The 21,421-nt window shown below is 48.3% G+C and overlaps 1 protein-coding gene across 4 annotated transcripts in view; it reads left to right on the top strand.

The window, feature by feature from the left end:
- MTRR (5-methyltetrahydrofolate-homocysteine methyltransferase reductase) overlaps positions 1 to 17,491 on the top strand; it is a 32,144-nt gene extending 14,653 nt beyond the window's left edge. For all 4 annotated transcript variants that reach the window (XM_042953300.1, XM_042953309.1, XM_042953302.1 and 1 more), the window contains 9 exons: positions 763 to 916; positions 1,749 to 1,837; positions 4,288 to 4,465; positions 8,235 to 8,277; positions 8,826 to 9,012; positions 12,471 to 12,589; positions 13,891 to 13,983; positions 14,069 to 14,251; positions 16,898 to 17,491. In XM_042953300.1, the coding sequence (XP_042809234.1) occupies positions 763 to 916; positions 1,749 to 1,837; positions 4,288 to 4,465; positions 8,235 to 8,277; positions 8,826 to 9,012; positions 12,471 to 12,589; positions 13,891 to 13,983; positions 14,069 to 14,251; positions 16,898 to 17,042 (1,191 nt within the window). In that variant the 3' untranslated portion in view covers positions 17,043 to 17,491. The remainder of the gene's footprint in view (positions 1 to 762; positions 917 to 1,748; positions 1,838 to 4,287; positions 4,466 to 8,234; positions 8,278 to 8,825; positions 9,013 to 12,470; positions 12,590 to 13,890; positions 13,984 to 14,068; positions 14,252 to 16,897) is intronic.
- The last annotated feature ends 3,930 nt before the right edge of the window (positions 17,492 to 21,421 follow it).

The following is a 21,421-nucleotide window of genomic DNA, read 5'->3' as shown; positions in this document are numbered from 1 at the left end:
CACACTCTTGTCGTGAAATGGTGAGGGTTGGCCGGCAGGTGGGTTCACGCTGTGTCCCTCACTGGCCGGGGACGAGAGCACGTGTGGTCGGAGGCTGTCGGGATCCTGCACTCGTTCTGTGTCACTCTGTGAACCGCCGTGGGGGGCACGTGGATCTCCCAGTCCGCGTTCGTTCACAGCAGCAAAGCCAAGTGCTGGAACGTCTTCTGCTCAGTAAGGAAGAAATACGATGTCTCTCCTGCCCTTGTTCTTCCCCAAAAGAAAAAACTAAAGGAAATCGAGGACCAATGCAGACAGCCTCAGGAAGTTTCTCTCGCTCCTAATACGCGTGTTTGCCTGAGAGGGAATTTTACGTTGACGATTAAAACGTTTACTGAGTCACCTTAAATGAGACAGGTTTTAACATTGTAAAAAATACTCAAACGGTCGAAACAAAACACTGGGTAACTATGGAAGTTTTTTTCTTAAAGTAACTCCCGAGGCCCCCGGCTGGCTCAGTCCATGGAGCATGTGACTCTCGGTCTCGGAGTTGCGAGTTGGAGCCCTGCGCGGGGTGTATAGGTTACTTTAAAATTAAAAAAAAAAAAGTAACTCCTAATAAAAGGTTTGTTCAGTTGGCCTTATTTTTTGAAGTTAGAATCATTTGGTTTCTAGTTCCTATTTTGAAATGAGAACATAATAAAAACATATTTTTGTTACCCCACGGCTCAAACTCTTAACTCATATGTGCTTTTTTTTCCTCCCATGTTGGTTCTTCTCTAGAAAACAGATTTTTCCTATCAGCCTGGAGACGCCTTCAACGTGATCTGTCCCAACAGTGATTCTGAGGTTCAACACCTACTCCAAAGACTGCGGCTCACAGACAGAAGAGAGCACTGTGTCGTCTTGAAAATTAAGGGTGACACAAAGAAGAAAGGTACAGCCCCGATCTGTTATTTCTTAAGGTGTCGTTGGACCAACGCATGGGAGGTGACCAGCGCAAGGCCCTCCTTCCCCAACCCTGTGTGATGGCTGCACAGGTGGCCTGAGGCCTGGCGCCCCGTCAGTGGGTAGGACGCGGGCACGTGCTGGCCTGCCGGTTTCTTAACTTTTACACCCATCACACGGGGTGGGATGATCGTGCATTTTCTGCTTCCTGGGACACTGCTGGACAGGACACGTGAGTGTAACCGAGTCTGTTCGTTGGCTTTCTGCACTTAGCATTATTTTGTTGTGGAGTTCTACGAGAGTTGTCCTACAGTAAACTCTTATTATGTGGACCTTTTTAAGGTTTGCTTATAATGTGTATTTCTCATAGCATATTTATTGCTTATTTAGTATATAAAAATAGTTTTCCATAATTAAGGGGCATTATTTGTTTTTTCAGTTATTTGCCTAGAATCTTGGAGTTTCATCAATTCTAAAATTCTTTTTGAGAATAATATGCATTGTTAATGGACAAGAGCCATATTTTGGTTTTTGGTTGTTTTTTTTTTTGTTTGTTTGTTTTGGTCCTTGGCTTTGGTAGGTGTGGCTAATAATACTATGGAATTTATAATTCTTTTATTTATTTATTTTTGCAAAGTGGATTTTTTTTCCCTATAAACATTTTGGGAAAATTTTTTGACTGGATAAACATTGCCACAAATCCTATTGTACCTTGCTAGCACGGTAATGTAAAGAATACAGGTAATTGTGTTTTTAAGGATGCAAAAACATTCTATTCTTTATTTTTTGTGTCACGAACTCTTTCCTGTGTGCCTGAAAAGGAGCAGCCTTACCCCAGCACATCCCCGAGGGACGCTCTCTCCAGTTCATTCTCACCTGGTGCCTTGAAATAAGAGCAGTTCCTAAGAAGGTACATCTCTTTGGGTGACTATTTGCAAGTATACTTAGCTCTGTGTAAGATTCATTAAATCTGGTATCTGCCCTTTGAAGGCGTAGAAGATACGGCGTTCAGGGCATCTTTTCAAGAGTTTCCAAGCGTGTATGGTATTTGTCACGGACAAATATTTTTGGGGTTGTGCTTATATTGAAATTTTGTGTTTTCTTTTTTTAAAAAAAATTTTTTTTAACGTTTATTTATTTTTGAGACAGTGAGAGACAGAGCATGAACGGGGGAGGGTCAGAAAGAGAGAGGGAGACACAGAATCGGAAACAGGCTCCAGGCTCTGAGCTGTCAGCACAGAGCCCGACGCGGGGCTCGAACTCACCGACCGTGAGATCATGACCTGAGCCGAAGTCGGCCGCTCAACCGACGGAGCCACCCAGGTGCCCCAAAATTTTGTGTTTTCTGTTGAAATGACATTTTTCTTATTCTTACCAGCCGTTAACTTGATGTGACACGTTAATCAGCGATTAAGGTGACCCCAGATGACCTTGTGTTCTCCTGCTGCACAGGGACACTTTTTCTAATTGATGACAGGAAGCTTATGAGGGTGCAGGCCTGTTTAATGTTGGGATCTCTTCCGGGTGAAAGCACACAGTCACCTACTGTTAAATCAGAATTAAAGGATTCGGGGAGGTTACGGATGTCTCTAGATGAATGTGCAGAGAGAATGATCCACTAGGTGTCAGTAGGATGCCGGGAGCTGCGTTTCGAAGATGCTCGTACCTGATTTCTTCCAACCGCGTCCCTACACAGATCCACATGGGGAAACTTTGCCGGCCGCACTTCGCCAGTGAGCGTGGGTGGTGCCTCCATCGGGGTGCCCTCCACAATGCCGTTTCTGCTCTCTGTCGTATTCGTCGTTTGTTGCATGCAGCCTTTGGCAAGCAAACTCCTTTAGAGAGAGGCTCAGCCCTGGATGTAATTTGAGTAAATTTAGAATTCACTGTGATGAGAACTTCCTGATTAAACACAGTACGTTTCACAATTTAGTTCAGCTCTACCTTTCCATACAGCGAATATACATAAACATATTTTTCCTTACTATAAAAGTAACATTCTCACTGTAAAAATTCTGGACACAAAAATGAGGAACTCAGGAACTCAGGAGCTCGTGTACCCCAGGGTGGGAAGGTATCCTGCCTGCGACCCGTGCAGAGAAGTGGGGTGCTCGTTCACCCCACACGGTTTCCGAGTGCTCGGTCTGTGTTTGGCCCTGTGCCTGGCATCGTGAAGAAGGCTTGCAGTGTGTTAGTCCCAGGATAGTTCAGGCAGGGCTCCTGAGCTGAGCCACTGGAAACCCGTGACCCCTCACGAGAGGAGGGACCTCGTCCTTCCTGTTGGGGGGGTCCAGGGCACGAGGTGCTTGAGCCATGGGGTGACAAGTAGGAGGGTCTGTTAGCATCTCATTTAGCACTGGAAACAGAGGACTCGCTTACTTGCTTTGTCCCTAAAGAACCCTGGAGTGGTGACAGCTGTATGTGCCATTTAACGGGTGTATGTCCTTAAGAACCATCTATATGTATGTCATGGTCCGAATACGTGGAAACCGGAAGTCGTTACTAGCAAGTTTGGTCTTTTGTCCGAGAGTTTGGACTTGGCTCTTTGAGGCTTGGGATTCAGGATGTCATTGCTTGGCTTTCTTCGTTTCTGTTCTCCTCCTCTTTCTGCAGTGAGTCTGAGGTGACTCAGAGAGTCCGTGTGCAGGAGGCTTCTCGATGCTCTGGCCTTGCCTGTCTTTGCAGCCTTTGTCCTGCGCCCCCATTTCCCTGCGTGCTAGTGAATACGGCATGGCCCCGGGGAGCGTGCTTTTGCCAGCCGCCTGTGCCTTTGCGGAACCGCTGGCCGCTTCGCCCTCCTGACCGTCTCTTCCACGGGGCCAGCTGTCGGCCCAGGCTTGCGTTCCGGGACACCCTGGCTGCCGAAGCCCCTATCGGGGTAGTTGGCCTCCTGAGCACTCTCACGAGCTGGGAGCCCTTAGGGCAGAGCAGGGGTCGTGCCCAGTGCCTTTTGTATAAAGGGCTTACCGGTTAGCAGAGGAGGGAAGTCTAGCTTGTGGTCATCTGCTAAGACAAGAACAGGTATTTTGTCTCGAGTTAAAATGAGGAGTTACGAGACTCCTGATCACTGTTACTCAAGTACACCAGACACGACATCTGAGGTCGTACTTGGGACTGAATCACATTGGTTTGGGAAACAGGAAAGGTGACCGAAAGTAGGACGTGGGAGGGCACTTTCTTGAGCAGGCTGAATGAAAGCACATAGGTGCCAGCCAAGTTCTCTCTCCTGATCGCACACCTAGATGCGTGACCGGGTGCGTCCCCGGGTGACCAGGTGCGTTCCCGGGTACGTACTGACGGAAGATTCGCGCAGCCTGGCCCCACGTGGTACTTTCAACCTGCTTCCTCCTCTGGCCGCAGGCGATGCTGAGAGCCCTGGCGGAACACGCGGCCGGCCCAGACAGGCGCAGGCTGCACGAGCTGTGCAGCAGGCAGGGCGCCGCCGACTACGGCCGCTTCGTGCGGGACGCCCACACCGGGCTCCTGGACCTCCTGCTGGCTTTCCCATCCTGCCAGCCTCCGCTGGCGCTCCTGCTCGGTGAGTGCTCCTGGCCCTGCGCCCCAGGGGCCCTCCCGTGAGTGCTCCCCGGCCCTGTGCCCCCAGGGTCCCTCTCATGAGTGCTCCTGGCCCTGTGCCCCAGGGGCCCTCCCGTGAGTGCTCCCGGCCCTGCGCCCCAGGGGCCCTCCCGTGAGTGCTCCCCGTCCCTGTGCCCCAGCGTCCCTCCCATGAGTGCTCCCGGCCCTGTGCCCCAGGGGCCCTCCCGTGAGTGCTCCCCAGCCCTGTGCCCCAGGGTCCCTCCCATGAGTGCTCCTGGCCCTGTGCCCCAGGGTCCCTCCCATGAGTGCTCCCCGGCCCTGTGCCCCAGGGTCCCTCCCATGAGTGCTCCTGGCCCTGTGCCCCAGGGGCCCTCTCGTGAGTGCTCCCCAGCCCTGTGCCCCAGGGGCCCTCCCATGAGTGCTCCCCGGCCCTGTGCCCCAGGGTCCCTCCCATGAGTGCTCCTGGCCCTGTGCCCCAGGGGCCCTCCCATGAGTGCTCCCGGCCCTGCGCCCCAGGGGCCCTCCCATGGGTGCTCCCCACCCCTGAGCCAAGGGCCCTCCCGTGAGCGCTCCCCAGCCCTGTGCCCCAGGGTCCCTCCCATGAGTGCTCCTGGCCCTGCACCCCAGGGGCCCTCCCGTGAGTGCTCCCGGCTCTGCACCCCAGGGTCCCTCCCATGAGTGCTCCTGGCTCTGCGCCCCAGGGGCCCTCCTGTGAGTGCTCCCCACCCCTGTGCCCCAGGGGCCCTCCCGTCTGTCTGGCAGGTGGCAGGGGGGAGCACGTCTCTGGGAGGGAGCCTCTGTGTCTGGGTCTTCCTGGAAGTGGGAAGAACCCCGCTGCCACAATGTTTATTTCCTTACTTCGTCCTTCTGCCATCATCACAATCGTCTGAGCTTCCTTGCAGCCAGTGGTCATTCTCCTTCTTTGGCTTGGACTTCAGCGTCTTTTCTATTCATTCAGCTATGGTTTGGAAAGTTTTTTTGCTCAGATTTTACCGAAAAAGGAGTTTCCCGAAGGAAACCAGGTTTTTCAAAGCTGATAGGCATCAGGTGTACGTGACAGAGGTTAAGGAGGTGGGTGCTCTCTGTGCACAACACAGAGGTGTCGCCGCTGGGCACGTCCGGTTCAGGGCGCTCCCAGGGCGGCAGGGGCCCCCCGTGTCATACCGGCACGTGCTGCCTCGTGCAGGGAGCCTCCGGGCTTGAGGCTTGGGTGAACTAGCCACAGAATGTCCAAATGTAGCATCACCTTGATTTTCATCCACACTGTCTCTTGGGGTCTTTGTTCCAACAGAAGAGAGAAAACCTCCCTGAGGAACTGTGTGTCAGGGGGGGACTTTCTGCAGCCTCCGTGGGGACCACAGACGTGTACCGGGGATGGTGACGGACGAGTGTGCAGGAGTCTTAGACGCGTAGTACTTTCCTGTGCTTGTAGTTTTGTCCTCCCCTAGCTGTTTTGCTGTGGCGATAACTAGTAAAACCTTCAGAATTACATTATCTTTGGTTCCAGGAAAACGTATGTCCTGCTTCTCACTGTAAGGCCACAAGGTGCCCCGTTGTCCGCAGAATTAGCTGTGTGCTCCTCTATAAGTCAGATCCTGCTTTATTTCCCTTCTTTTTTTAAGTTTATTTATTTTGAGGGTTTTGAGGGAGAGAGAATACACGTGCATGAGTGGCGAGCAGGGCAAGGGCAGAGATAGAGATAGAGAGATAGATAGAGAGATAGAGAGAGAGAGAGAGAGAGAGAGAGAGAGAGAGAGAGAATCCCAAGCAGACTCCACACCCAGCATGGAGCCCGATGCGGGGCACAGTTTTACGAACCGTGAGATCATGACCTGAGCGGAAATCAAGAGTCGGACATTCAACTGACTGAGCCCCCCAGGCGCCTTTTTCCCTTTTTCTTAGTACTCCTTTTCCTTGTCCTCAAAATGGTGAAGTTTCTGAGCGAGGCAGCTCCTCCCACTTCCTCGTATTCAAAGGGATGCTCCTCCCCTTCCCAGTGGAGTCTGTGGAGGGAGAACGGGGGTTGGGAGAATAACCAGAACATGTGTAGACAAACTGTAAGAACCCTTGTAAAGCTCCCCAGCATATGAGAATAGGTTTCTGTTCTTTTCACCGATTTGCTGTCTTTTAACTTCTGTATAGCATTTATTACACAGTTATGTAAAAAATGAGTAAAGGCATTGAGGCTTAAAAAATTAGATTCTTGGGGCGCCTGGGTGGCTCAGTCGGTTGAGTGTCTGACTTCAGCTCGAGTCATGATCTCACAGTTGGTGAGTTTGAGCCCCATGTCAGGCTCTGTGCTGACAGCTCAGAGCCTGGAGCCTGCTTCGGATTCTGTGTCTCCCTCTCTCTGCCCCTCCCCTGCTCATGCTCTGTCTCTGTCTCTCTCTCAAAAATAAATAAACATTAAAAAATTATTTTCCAGCTTCTTTAAAGAAATTGAACGTATCTAAAGCTTATATTATGTTGAGCCCCTTTTAAGCCTTATTCTGTTATTTGTTAAATTTTAGAACAGGTCTTTCCCAGTTTTTACTAGAGAACTACTAAACGTATAACGTTGAACACAAAAAGTTTCAGAGTTTGTTAGTGGACAGTTAGGTATTCAAGTAGTGAATCTTTTTTTTTTTTTTTTTTTTTTTTTTTATGAAATTTATTGTCAAACTGGTTTCCATACAACAGCCAGTGCTCATCCCAAAAGGTGCCCTCCTCAAAACCCATCACCCACCCTCCCTCCCACCCTCAAGTAGTGAATCTTTGACTTTTTTTTAAGTTTATTTACTTTGAGAGAAAGGGAGAGTAGGGAAGGGGTTGTGTGGGTGTAGGGGAGAGAGAGAATGACAGAGAGAGGGAGAGAGAGAGAATCCCAAGCAGGCTCTGTGCTGCCAGTGCAGGGCCCAACTCGGGCCTCAGACTCACAAACCATGAGCCATGACCTGAGCCCAAATCAAGAGTTGGTTGCTTAATCGACTGAGCCACCCAGCTGCCCCGACTCTTTGACCGACTTTTAAAAGAGCACCAATGTATTTGGAAACCACTGGGTTCTGGATAACTTAAAGGTTTTACCACTACATTCCCATTTTCTTCTTACTATATAAATATAAGAAGGAAAAATATTTCAAGCCTAAGTATTTCCCATAATCCTTAACACCCTTAATCTTTTGGGGGTCGTGATCTTATTTGAAATATGAAAACTCTGGACACTTCTCAGAAAACTGCACACACATAGCGAATTTAATGAGTTTCTTGATTCTGAAGCCCCTTCATAGATGCTTTTATTATCCTTTGGGTTAAGAAGCTAGCTTTAGAAAGACACACTGATTTCCAGTTAAAGGAGTGCCACGTGTCTGGTTTTTAATGTGAGGAATTGGAAAAAGTATTCAGTCATAATTTGCTTAGTCACAGTGAATTTACACATGCTCTAAAATATGCTTTAGAGTGGGAGAGAGCCAAAGCATAAGAGACTCTTAAAAACTGAGAACAAACTGAGGGTTGATGGGGGTGGGAGGGAGGGGAGGGTGGGTGATGGGTATTGAGGAGGGCACCTTTTGGGATGAGCACTGGCTGTTGTATGGAAACCAGTTTGACAATAAATTTCATATATTGAAAAATAAAAATAAAATATGATTTAAATGCAAACATGTTATTTTGGGTATTCGAAATAAAAAAAAAATAGGCATCAAACTCAGACTTGAATTTTGACAAACCCTTACATATAATTTTTTTTTCAGTAGCAGTGAATTCATTGCTTGTTTTCATTCTTTTTTTTCTAGAGCATCTTCCTAAGCTCCAGCCCAGACCATATTCGTGTGCAAGGTACTGATATTTACTAACACATAGCATCTCTCTCCCAAAATATTGTGAATCTCCGACTTCTAAATCCTTATTAGTTCCAAATTCACCCGGTGGAAGTTTAACCTGATTTGTGGAAGACAATAGCGGGGACACGATAGGGAATGAAGGAGACCCGTCTTGGGACTCTGGTCCTGCAGGAGCACAACCACATTTAGTCCCTGGGCTGCAACCACATTCCCCCACATGAGGCCAGAGTCGCCCGGGCCTCACCTGCTGCCTGGAGTGCTGGGCCAGGCCACCTTCGCTGGGTAGCAGAGGCCGCCAGTGAAGAGATGAAAGGTTGCAGAGATCTTACGGAGTCTCGAAGCAAACAGGGAATTGGAATCTCACAAGATGGGGGGCAGGAGGAGGGGAGCTTTTAAGGAGCAACAGATCGCTTTTCCCTGAGGAGTTAGAAGGCAGCTTAGAGCCCCGAAAGAAACCTCCCTGTGTCCAGTAAGAAAGGCTGAGTGTAGCCTGTATGATTAGTCCTGATACAAAGTTTAAAAGTAACCTGTGTGTCTCTGCAGCTCAAATCTGTCTCACCCGGGGAAGCTTCATTTCGTTTTCAACGTCGTGGAGTTTTTGTCTCCCACCACGATGGAGGTCCTGCGGAGGGGCGTGTGCACAGGCTGGCTGGCCACGGTGGTCGCGTCCATCCTTCGTCCAGACACGCAGGTGTCCCCTGCAGAAGGCGGGCCAGCCCCTGCTCCTGAGGTACCGGGAGTGTGCAGTGTGGGCGTTCTTAAAATGATGCTGTTTGCCTGATTCGAAAAAAACAACGTGGTCTTCCCTGGCATCGTCCGTTACTGTGCAGTTTATTCAAGGGAAAATTTTTGCCATACTTGAATTTTAGAATCTCTTTCCTGGGAAGTCAGGAAAACATTACCTGCGTTCCATGTCTCTCTCAAATATTTAAAGTATGAATTTTGTAAAATACAGTCTTTTCTCCTTCCTTGTCCTGTTCGTAGAAAAGAAGGCCTTTCCTGCCAGTTGGCACAGGAAGAGTCCAGGACCATACTGAAGGCTGGTGTTGAGGTGTGCAGGCCAGAGCCTGTGTCCCAGATAAGTCCTTAACTTGGAGTCAGTCGACACCCAGAGATTAATTTTATAGCCTTTAGTTTTGGGGTACTAAAGGTTGTTTTTTTTTTGGTTTTTTAAATTTTTTTTAATGTTTATTTACTTTTGAGAGAGCACAAAGAGGGGAGAGACAGAGAGAGAGGGAGACAGAATCCAGAGGAGGCTCCAGGCTCCACGCTTTCTGCACAGGGCCCGACGTGGGGCTCGAACCCATGAATTGTGAGATCGTGACCTGAGCTGGAGTCAGACGTCCACCTGACTGAGCCACCCAGGCACCCCTAGGATACTAGGGTTTCACCCTATTTCTTCCCTTTTTGTCACAGATGTGGTACAGAATTCGAATTAGTGCTGTTAATGTGAAGGCATAATGTGGCAAAATGGCTTTTTAAACACACGGGAGAAAAATGTGACTCGATTTTGTGAACTGTGGACACTTCTACATCTGGACTTAGTGCCCGTCCTTCGTGTTTTGACACAGCATGGGCAGAATCTCACTCAAGACTGTGGCGAAAGGAACAGTTTAAAGTCCCTGCTCGCCCACGAGGATGGTTGAAATTAAACAAAATATTTCAGGCTTTATCACGAAGTCGTCTTTCTCTGTGGTATTGAAAAAAAACGTACCTGTCATTTGTAGCCTTATCTTAGGAAGGATGTGGTCGTTGTAAGTTATTGCAGTGGAAGAGTTCGTGCCCTGAGGGGGTAGTAAGGCTCGGTGTATACTTGAGAGGGCTTGTGGGAAACTGCTGCTCGAAGTTGCCCTTTACTGCGGTATTTTGCCAGGCTGCTGCCTGGACAGAGGCGTCTGAGAGAGAGACCCCGTCTCCTCCCCTGCGCCCTGTACTCCTGGGTTCACGCATCAGCAAAATATTAACCTAACACACTGTTCTTCTTTTTGTTTTTTTTAATAAAAATATTTTTTTAAATGTTTATTTTTGAAGGAGAGAGACAGGGCGTGAGCAGAGAGAGAGAGGGAGACACAGAATCGGAAGCAGGCTCCAGGCTCTGAGCTGTCAGCACAGAGCCGGACGCGGGGCTCCAACTCATGAGCCGAGAGATCATGACCTGAGCCGAAGTCGGATCCTCAACCGACTAGGCCACCCAGGCACCCCGGTTTTGAAAAGAAATACTATAATACCGACAGGACAATACTGTGTCGTACGATCCTATGAAAAGAGATGATCTCCAGAAAGTTGAACATGTGTGCGCCACACATATCACAGACACTCAGCACGGGTGCCTTTTGCACGTTCTTTCCTCCCTTCCACCCTTTTCTTGCTCCTTTCTCCACTTTAACAGATCTTTTATTGTTAGGCTCCTCAGTGTTGAGGCATTAGAAGTACCGGGAAAAGGATACGATTTAAACTGTATGCTGCTTAGCACACGTTTTATTAGGAAGTGTAGACACTGTTAAGGGTCACGTGACCCACCCCACACCCTCCCCGCGCGGGTAGATGGGACAACTGTGACAGACGCCCCCTGTCCCTGGGAGGCGTGGACCGCCCCTCCCGGCGGTGTGTGGCCAGATGGCGCCATGAGACGCGAGCGGACAGGATGCGTGCCTGGCCCGGCGGGAGCTCCCTGCTGGGGCGGCTGCGACAGGAGGACGGGACGCCGCGGGTCAGGGACGCTGCTGGGGCTTGCAAGTGGGTGAAGTTGGTCTGTGGTGCAGAGAGCTGTAGCCAACCCGTAGCCTCACGGGAGAGCCAGGAAGACGTGTGTGGAGGTGTTGCGAGCCGTGTGGGGTCTGCTGCAGCGAGAGTGGACCGATGCTGGTTGCCTCGCGGTCCCTGTCACCGACACGCTCCTGTCATACCCGGTGTATCCTGTTTTGTTTTGCCTCACGCGTCTTATTACCAGTCATTTTACGGACGAATGTCTGATTATCGTCTCTTGTTCCGAAAATGTAAGTCCTCGGAGACAGGGATCTTGTTTTGTTCATTTCTGTATCCATAGTGCTTGTCCTATTGAGTACCGGCAGGGAAGACTCATACTTGAATGAGTCAAGGCCAAGGTAACGTTAATGACCAGAATGAGAGCACGCGTTCACTCACAGCTCTGCTGGTTCTTTGTTTAAAAAGTACGGTGTTGGGGCGCCTGGGTGGCTTGGTCGGTTAAGCGTCCGACTTCGGCTCAGGTCATGATCTCACAATCTGTGAGTTCGAGCCCCGCGTCGGGCTCTGTGCTGATGGCTCAGAGACTGGAGCCTGCTTCCGATTCTGTGTCTCCCTCTCTCTCTGCCCCTCCCCTGTTCATGCTCTGTCTCTCTCTGTCTCAAAAATAAATAAACGTTAAAAAAAATTTAAAAAAAATAAATAAATAAAAAATAAAAAGTACGGTGTTCATCCCGTTGATGAGCCTCGTATGATTTTCCTTCCACCGAAGGAGAAAACGTGTATAATTACACGTGGGTGTGTAGAGCAGTTCCCCATTACCCAGTGTAACTTCTGTGCAGAGCAAACTGAGACTGGAACTGAAATATATTTAGAAGTTGGTTCCTTGTAAGTATTTCTGGCACACGGTTTAGAAGAACAACCTTTGGAAATTTTAGCAAAAAGGTTGTATTTATCTGTGTATTCGGCTTACTTATTCTTCCCCTTTTGCAGACACATAACATTGACCCCAGATTAACAAATACAGCACAATTCTCTAGCATCTTTGGAGCAACCCTCTGCTTTCTCCTTCCGTTGCCTAATTTGCACTGGAAACTTTCACTCCATCTTGTTAATCTTCGTTGCCCCTTCGTGTGCGAACACAGAGAATCCTGTCTTCAGGTTTTCGTGCATTTCTCCATGATATATATAATGGGTTGCCTACTAGAAAGCAGATCTTACCCACGGGCCCAGGACAAGAATGTGATTGTATCTGTTCAGTGTTCTACCTTCAAGATATACCTGTCATTTTTAAAGCACCTTTGATTTCGACGGAAAGTAAAACTTTGCAAGACAGGCTTGTGTTTTTCTCTTTGGTGGTGGAAATGTTCATGGTTTCAGTAAGATCTGATGCTGCTGTTTAATTTCTCTAGCTAAGATCATCTTGCTTACGTACCTTTGTCTAGGTTTTCTTTCAGACTCACGAGCTTTGGTTTAATATTCCAGATCTCCATCTCTCCTCGAACGACCGGTTTTTTCCACTTACCGAGTGACCCTGCCGCCCCCGTCATAATGGTGGGTCCGGGAACTGGCATAGCGCCCTTCATTGGTTTCCTGCAACACAGGTGTGTGCTTTCTTTGACTAGTGAGAAAATGTATCCCTTGTGATACTGGCTAGAAATACGACAGAGCACCTTTTTTGTTTCTGCGGTGACTTTTTTGGATATTGGACTTGGGTTGTAAAATTTTTATTTTAAAAAATTATTATCAAATGTGTGATCGCATAGCATAATTTGTCACCGTGGGAAAAGTAAATGTGCTATCTCCCAGAGGTTTCGTTTTGTGTTAGAAGCTCCCTTTTTACGGCAGCACTTTATTTTTCTTTTTTTTTCCCCCAGCTGCACATAGTTTATAACGTGTAGTTGGGGACAGATTTCAGGCACCACTTTCTGTTGTGATGATGTGCGCACTGTCCCATGTGTCCCTTAACTGGATAAAACTGCTACTGACGGAGATTCGCTTACACCAAAGGTTCAAAGTTAAACCCCAACGTCAGTAATTTTCAGCAGATCGATCTGAATAGATGTGTCTTTGTATCCGTGTAGAACTCTTTGATGTAAAACAAGTTGTCCTTCTCTCCCTGTCTGTGAAATCCTGAACAATTCTTTTTGTGTGCTGGTCTCCGCATAGCGGTGTAATATCCTGTGGACAGAGTCTTTTTGTTGTTTTTACTTTGTTTTCGTTTTTTCCTCAAGGAAGCAGAGGGGAAGGGCAGACGTGGCCGGCTCGTCTCATCGCTGTGTCATTTCTGAAACAGTTCTCAGCAGATCGTTCTCCTGCTTAAAGCCCGGGGCCACGTTTCCATTCCATTAATTGAGAGTTAATTTTATTCACAGAGTCGCTATTAATAGTGAATGTAGAAGTCAGTGTAGGTTTCACACTGTGATGTTCTGGGTCATCCTCCTAGATCCCCACGAAATGCTTGTAGGTGCCTGCAGCCCACAGGTAATGCCTGTTGTAGCAGCTGCTGGAGGGACCAGGGATCCCTGGGAACATCGCACAGTGGTCACTCAGTGACTGCAAACCCTGCCTCGGTTTCTTGGGGGTATTTCCTGACCTAATAGCTTGGTTTTACATATATATATATATATATATATATATATATATATATATATATATATTTTAATGCTTGTTTATTTTTGAGAGACAAAATGTGAATGGGGGAGGGGCAGAGAGAGGGAGACACAGAATCCAAAGCAGGCTCCGGGCTCCGAGCTGTCAGCACAGAGCCCGATGCGGGGCTCGAATCCACGAACCGTGAGATATGACCTGAGCCGAAGTCGGACGCTTAACCGGCTGAGCTGCCCAGGCACCCCAGTTTTACATATTCTTTATGTCCAACATCTCCACTTTCTTTCTCACGTAGAGAGAAACTCCAAGAACAACATCCAGAGGGACACTTCGGAGCAATGTGGTTGTTTTTTGGCTGCCGACATAAGGAAAGGGATTATTTATTCAGGTACGACACAATTCTAGTATTCTGATTCCGGGCTTTCTCAGCTTGAAAGGATGAACTTTCAAGTAACTCATATACCGTATTTCAGAGAAGAGCTCCGACACTTCTATAAGCGTGGGATCCTAACTCACTTAAAGGTCTCCTTCTCGAGAGATGCTCCTGTCGGGGAGGAGGAAGCCCCAGTGAAGTATGTGCAAGACAACATGTGGCTTCACAGCAAGCAGGTGGCCAGGGTCCTTCTTCAGGAGAGCGGCTACATTTACGTGTGTGGGTGAGTGGCCGTCAGGCTCAGGGGCCGGGTCGGCGAAGACAGTTGATGATACTTATTAAGTGAACCAGGGACTGTTAACCTAGGTGGGTAGGGATGACTGATTTGATTCCTAAGTACAGGAATAGGAATACAAGTTCTAAAATGATTTTAACATACCTTTGGCAGCCCAGATGTTGTCATTATCCGAGAAATAGAAGTGAAAATTAATCCTTGCTTTTCAGAATGCCGTGTGCCATATTGAATACATGTTTTAGCCTCTAGAAGTTCTTTCTGGTATTAAGACGTTAATCATTGAACTTGCAGTCTCAGGACCGATTCTGTTGTATCCAAGAATATGTGACGTGTGCAGCTGACCTAACTAAGGAAAACTCTGGTTTTTTACTCTGAGAATGTGAATCTAAAGATCCTTTTTTTCAAGGCATAATTTATGTCAAAGTTGACCTAAGCCAGGAATTTTCTTTATGTTAAGTTTTATTTACTTTTTGAAGCAAGATCTATTATAGAAATCCCAAAATTGCCATAAAAAATAAAAATTTGGGGAACTTACCAACTTGTCAATGGAATTAAAAAAACTGCTAAATAGAAAGGACTTTTGAAGTGAGAAGTAGTTGTTTTTAATTCTAACACATCCCTGGCATTTATTTATTTATTTTTAAAAGTTTTATTTATTTTTGAGAGAGAGAGACAGGGTGTGAGCCAGGGAGGGGCAGAGAGAGAGGGAGACACAGAATCCGAAGCAGGCTCCGGGCTCTGAGCTGTCAGCACAGAGTCCGACGCAAGGCTCAAACCCACAAGACATGAGATCATGACCTGAGCCGAAGTTGGATGCTTAACCGACTGAGCCGCCCAGGTGCCCCCACATCCCTGGTGTTTAAAACATGTTGTAAATCACCAAGTCAGGTTTTTTTGTTTGTTTGTTTTGTTTTGTTTTTAAACTGTGATACCGAAGAAGAAATACTGGTACAGTGATCTGGAATAGATATAATTGAAACAGGTTTTATAAAACAGAGCTTTTTCTATTGACTTCTCGTGACCTGTTGTGATAACGTCTATTCTGTCTTATTGTTAAAAAAATTGGTTTTGACCGCTGAGTTGATTTTGTGACCTATTAATGGATTTTTGACTCCCTGCTTTTGGTTGATAAAGGCAGAGATTCTGGACATGATGTTGGTTTACATTTTCATTTAGCTTTTAGAGAAGTATTTGACCTTCACTTTGGAGACTGTAGAGCTGTCAATGATGAGGAATAGGCTGGAGTTTTAGATGCAGCTCAACTACTGGAGGCAAAGTCAGTTGCACAAGTCTACGGATAACTGATAATTGAGAACTTGGGGGCTATCTTACATGTCCAGAGTCTTAAAATGTTAACTGAGGAATAGTTCTTTACTCATTCCTGGTGCCTCACTTTCCCATCTGTGCAGTGGAGTTGATAATGTGCATCATGGTGGTCTGTGGTCGGGGCTCAGGACGAGACCCCGTGGTGCCCTCATGCGGACCAGCCCCTCAGCAGGAGTGATCCTGTCCCTCAGCCCAGGGACCACTGTCCCAAGCCGGGAGCCTTGTGCTGCTGACAGTCAAGAGGACAGTGGAGACCAGGAGGTGTGGCAGCTGCAGCCACTGGGGCCACGGGGAAGGGCTGTGGGGATGAAAACTCCGGTGCAGTGGTGGAGGGGAGAGCACGACCAAGTCGAGGAGGCCCCTGGAGACGCCTTTCTCAACAAGTGTTACCGCAAGGGCGGGACAGGTTCTGTTCCCGACATCTTGGAGTCCTGCCTGACACTTTGGTTTTTTTTAACTTGTTTGTTTTTAAGAGCGCATGTGTGCAGGTGCGTGAGCGAGCGGGGGAGGGCAGATAGGGAGGGAGGGAGGGAGAAAGAGAATCCCAAGTAGCCCCCATGCCGTCAGCGCAGAACCCAACGTGAGGCTCGATCCCGCGAGCTGCAACATCGTGACCTGAGCCAAAATCAAGAGTCGGACGCTTAACTGACTGAGCCACCCAGGTGCCACCAGCGTCCTGTCTGGCACGGTTCAGATGTGGAGTGATAAGTGCAGTACATTCCCTGCCCCCAAACAGCTCACTCCCTGCTGGGAAAGCCACATCAGCAGGTGCTTGGAGGGGACTGCAGGGGCACAGGAGGGTCACCTCACCCTGTCCTATAAGTGAATAGGCTAAAACATGTCGAAGCACTTAGAGCCAGGCCCACAGTTACTGTGTCTGTTAATATTTGTGTGTGTGTGTGTGCGCGCGCAGGCATGTGCGTGTCCATACGAAGGCTTGTAGGTGGAAACCTGGTTGCCCTTGGGAATGCAAGTTCTGCTGTGTGCCCGGAGAATGAAGTGGGGGAATGAGGGCCATGATCAGAGCTAGGTTTATGGGGTCCTGAGACCTTGGACTTGGCTGCTCCTGGAGCAGGGGCACCTTTGAGGGTTTCCAGCTGGCAGTGATCAGCTCTGAGGTTTGGATGGGTCACTGGTGAAGGCCTGACAGCTGACGGGCTGGGGCACCTGTTGGGTCGCTTCCCAGAGAGACGGAGGGAGGACCAGGGTGGGTGATGGTGGAGTCCGTGGGATTAGATTTGTGAACTACGGAGGCTTCGGTGAAAATTCTTGTTTCCTAAGCACTGACGCTAATATTCTTTTTTCTAGAGATGCAAAGAATATGGCCAAAGATGTCAATGATACCCTTGTGGAGATAATAAGCAAAGAGACTGGAGTTGAAAAACTAGAGGCAATGAAAACATTGGCTACTTTAAAAGAAGAAAAACGGTACCTTCAGGATATTTGGTCATAAAATCAAAAGAAAAGAAAAGAGTGGTGCTTTTTTGGCTGAAAGCGCTAAAAGACAGTTTCACTGAAACTGAGACTTTGAATTTTTGAAACTAAATTAAAACAGGTTTCTTGGAGGAGGTAGGGCAGGAGTGGATCGCTTCCCATTACAGCAGACTTCTGGCTTGGTCTTCCGTAAATGCCCCTGCCGCTCAGCACACCGCGCTTCGGCCCCTACACCGGCGCCTCCCGGGCCGGCCACTGCGTCCTGGGGAACGTCACAGGTCCCTCCGTCCGTTCACAGGGCGTCTGTCTGTACGCGACGAGGCTTCCCAGGACGGGGCGCGGGCCCTAGAGCCGAGCGGGTGATAGTTAAAGCTCATGAACTTAATTTGGCAGTTTTTATAAGCCACGTGAAAATAATTTATTCTTACGTGAACTCTACCGTAAAGAATATTCATGTATTAAAATGAACCGTGTGTGGTGTGTGATTACTTGTGGACACAGACAGTCCCTGACGTCCGACGTTTTGACCTTACGGTGGGTGAGAGCGGTTCGCATCCGGTAGAAGGTGTACTCGACAGTTCGAGTTTTGCTCTTTCCCTGGGTCGGGGACGAGTGATGTCTGGCTCTCCGGTTTGCAGGACGTGGCGGAGTCCCTAGGCCCGGCCGCCGTCTGTACCCGCGCAAACGTTTTGTCTCTTTCGGTGCAGTGCTCGGTAAATCGAGGTGGTCGGCACTAAGCTGCACCTTCAGGGCTCACGTCCGTGCGGGCGCGCGTGTGAGGTAGGCCGGGCTGAGCGGTGACGTTCGGTAGCTTAGGCGGATTAAATGCTTTTCGACTTTCGAAGTTTTTAACTTAGAATGCATTTGTTGGGCTGTAACCTCACTGTAAGTTAAGGAAGATCTGTATAACCTTGTCAAATGATTATTTATTGCCAAGACTATATCTCTGATAAAAAAATACTAAGGTAATGCTTATAGAGATTTTTTTTAAATGACTTTAAAAATGTGACCTATATTTTAAAATTCTATTTTATATGACTTACCACAATTGCTTCTTAATATCCTAGTTCCAGAATTTAGGGAAATTTGCATAGTTTACAGATGCGAGCAAGTACATATTTTAGTAAAACTACACCTCCATCCCCCCCCTCCCCCCGCCCCGTTTGTCTCCTCTGCTCCTTTTGGCATAGTTTTTAGTTTTTCTACATTATTTTAACCCCATGCTATCACTCAAATTGTGTCCTAGGCTTAAAATACCTACTTAAATTAGTGTCCTCGTGTTCTAAAAATTCCTACTGCGGGCTGATATTTATGTCCCCCCACCCCCATTCATGTGTTCCCGTGCTAACTTCCATTGTGATGACAGTAGGAGGTGGGGCCTCTAGGAGGCACTTGGGTCTCGAGGGTGGAGCCCTCAGGAATGGGATCAGTACCCTGACACGGGAGGCCCCCCAGGGCCCCCTGGCTCCTGCCTGGGGCGGGGGGGGGGGGGGGGGGGGGGGGGGGGGGGGGGGGAGGGGACACGAAGCCCGCAGTATGCGGCCAGAAGAGGGCTCTCTGCAGAGTCGGGCCCCACCGGCAGCCTCCTCTTGGACGTCTAGCCTCCGGCACCGTGAGAAGTCGTGGTCCGTAAGGCACCCGCCGTCTGCTGTGCTCTTCCAGCCGCCCAAGAGCCGACGACAGCTCCCAGTGACCAATGCTTGGAAAATTTGTCACTACAGAAAAAAAAAAAACGTAAAAGGGTATTGATTTTTCCAGGCTCTGATGTTCACTGGTTTTTTATTCAGGAGACTGGCATTTATAAAACAAACCTACCTGTCACAGGTCCCTGGTCATTTTGAAAAATAAATAATGTTAAGATTTGATAAAGCTTTATGCCTGTTTATTACATTATTCTCTAGTCTTATTTCGTATATTTTATAACAAATCTATTTAACCTATTATTTTATAGATTTAGAATTATATATAGAATTATATTATTCATATATAACAAATTTATATTTAAACAAATCTAAAAAAACAGAACGTATCAAACAAATCCAGTTAGACTTAATGATAAGCACGTGCTTGTATATATCAGCCAAAAAGGACTTAAGATGAGAACGTTAAAAAGGACAAAGCACCATGTTCTTTGGTGGCGGTGGAGCCCATCCTGAGCCGTCTTGTCTGCATACAGCCTCCAGGTTAGTCCTGTTAGACGCTGCTGGGTGTCAGGTGTTAGAGCAGGTCGGTCAGCTCCCTCGCAGCCTCGCCGGTGAGTCATGGTGAAGATAGGTGTCAGCTCAGATCCTGTACCGTGTTTATTAAAAGCGCGTTCGCGATCCGACACGCGACAGCTCCTGGAGCCTGTTACGTCAGCTTAGTGGGGTTCCGGGTCTCTCTCTCTAGATGGTCCACGGCGTCTTCCAGGAAAAGTTTGAGGTGGTTTCGATGTGCCAGGGGCAGGATTTTGTTCCTCCTGACGCCGTGAGCTGCCCTCCAACCCAGTGGGGACACAGGGCTATTTTAGGGCTATGTCTCAGGCACTACCCAAGGGCCTTGCTAGATAGTCTGACCTTTGCGGGTGGCGACTACCTCTGAATTACTCTGTCCAGATTCCGTCCTATCTGGAGCACCACTGGTGTTACCAGTAAGAGATGCTTCCTAACCTCAGTTGTTCTGACGAGCCGCTCTCAGACCCATTACTTTCAGTAACGACGCTGATGAGTGAAAACTGGAACGTGGGGTAGCCGTCTGCAATGGGGGTTTCTCACTAGAAAGCCGACTGGGCCCAGGAGGTTCTTCGCTCTGTGTAGCACATCTGTATGTCTGTCCTGATGGATTCTAAACTGAATCAGATTAAGAAAAAAACCATGAGAATTTGAGCTCGATAATTAGAAAACTGGGTGTACGTGCCACATCCGACAAACTGGGACCCTCCTTGCTTTGAAATACACCTGAAACTTAAAATCGATTATGAACGAGGCCAGAAGAGAAAACAGGTTGCATAACATAAGGCATTGTTCTCTGACCCTTAGGGGGTTAAAAATGAACTATAAAAAGTAACCCACAGAGAACAGCGTAATTTTAAACACCTGCAAATGATCCATAGCATAGGAGGAAATAAAAACGGATTACGGAGTATCTGGGGCGGATTTCTTTTGAGGGACTAAATGTACACGTGGGGTGCAGCCAGAACGGTACCCAGAGGAGAATTTCATCTACTTCACAGATACTTGAAAGTGTACTTTTTCAGGTACTGCTCAAAGTACTGTGGCTACAGCAGTGAACACAACAGATGAAACGCCTCTGTTCCCAGGAAGCTTGCGTTCTTACGTTGAGGAGAGACAGCAACGAATAAATAGACGTACCGGTTATACGTGTCTGAGAAGGAGGTGGAGGCTACGGAGAGAGTGGTCTGGAGGAGATCTCGCGTACCGGCAAGTAGGACCTCACTGGGAAGGGAAAGACGTGAGGGACAGGGAGCCAGCCATTGTGGATTTCCTCAGGCCGAGGGGACAGGACAGAGGCCCTGATGTAGGACAGTGTCGCAAATGTGAGGAACAGAAGAGACAAGGGGAGGCCTGACTGTGCCTGCCTTGAGACTGTTGGAGATGATGGCGTTTCCTCTGAGTGTCTAGAAAGCCACTTGGCTGGAGGAGTGACCTGATCTCGCTACGCTCCTGAGAGCTTCCTCTGGTCGAGACTGAATCGGAGGGGTCCCAGGTTGGAACAGCGAAATCGCATAGAGAGCTGACGTGATAGACAGGGTCACGAGAGTCAGAGATCTTAACCAGTATCTGCCTTGACTAACGTCAGGTGTGCAGGGAATTTGAGGACGTGGGGGAGGTGCAGAGAAATCTAGGCCCACCTCCCCTGTTCCTCCACGGTACCGTAGGCCCTGGCTGAGATTCGGCACATGCGTGTGTTACATAAGGGGGGCATCACTTACACAAGAGGGCTGTTTAGATGATGGAATGTCTTCGCGTGACCAGAATTACACAGCGAATGTAACATTTTCTGGAAAGCCAAGCCTCGTAAAGCTCACATCCTCGCTTTATTTCTAATGAGCATGCGGGACCAACCAAGGATTCAGTAATTACGTTAAATGTACTAAACAAGTAAAAATATTTTTTTTTCCTTTTAAAAAAATGTTTATGTATCTAGAGAGGGAGGGAGGAAGGGACGGGGTGGGGTGGGGGGGGGGGGAGACCAAACAGGCTCTAGGCTCAGTGCAGAGCCCAACACGGGGCTCGATCCCACAACCATGAGATCGTGACCTGAGCTGAAATCAACAGTTGGACGCTCAACTGGCTGAGACACCCAGGTGCCCAATGAATAAAAGAATATTAAGCAAACCCATGCAGATGCTGTTTAGAAGAGACACACTGTCTGAAAGCTTGGAAAAGGACGTGCTGT

The sequence above is a fragment of the Panthera leo genome, chromosome A1 (genome assembly GCF_018350215.1).
Source record: "Panthera leo isolate Ple1 chromosome A1, P.leo_Ple1_pat1.1, whole genome shotgun sequence".
Taxonomy (NCBI): domain Eukaryota; kingdom Metazoa; phylum Chordata; class Mammalia; order Carnivora; family Felidae; genus Panthera; species Panthera leo.
The sequence above is the reverse complement of the archived record's forward strand: the minus strand, read 5'-3'. Positions and strand labels throughout refer to the sequence as shown.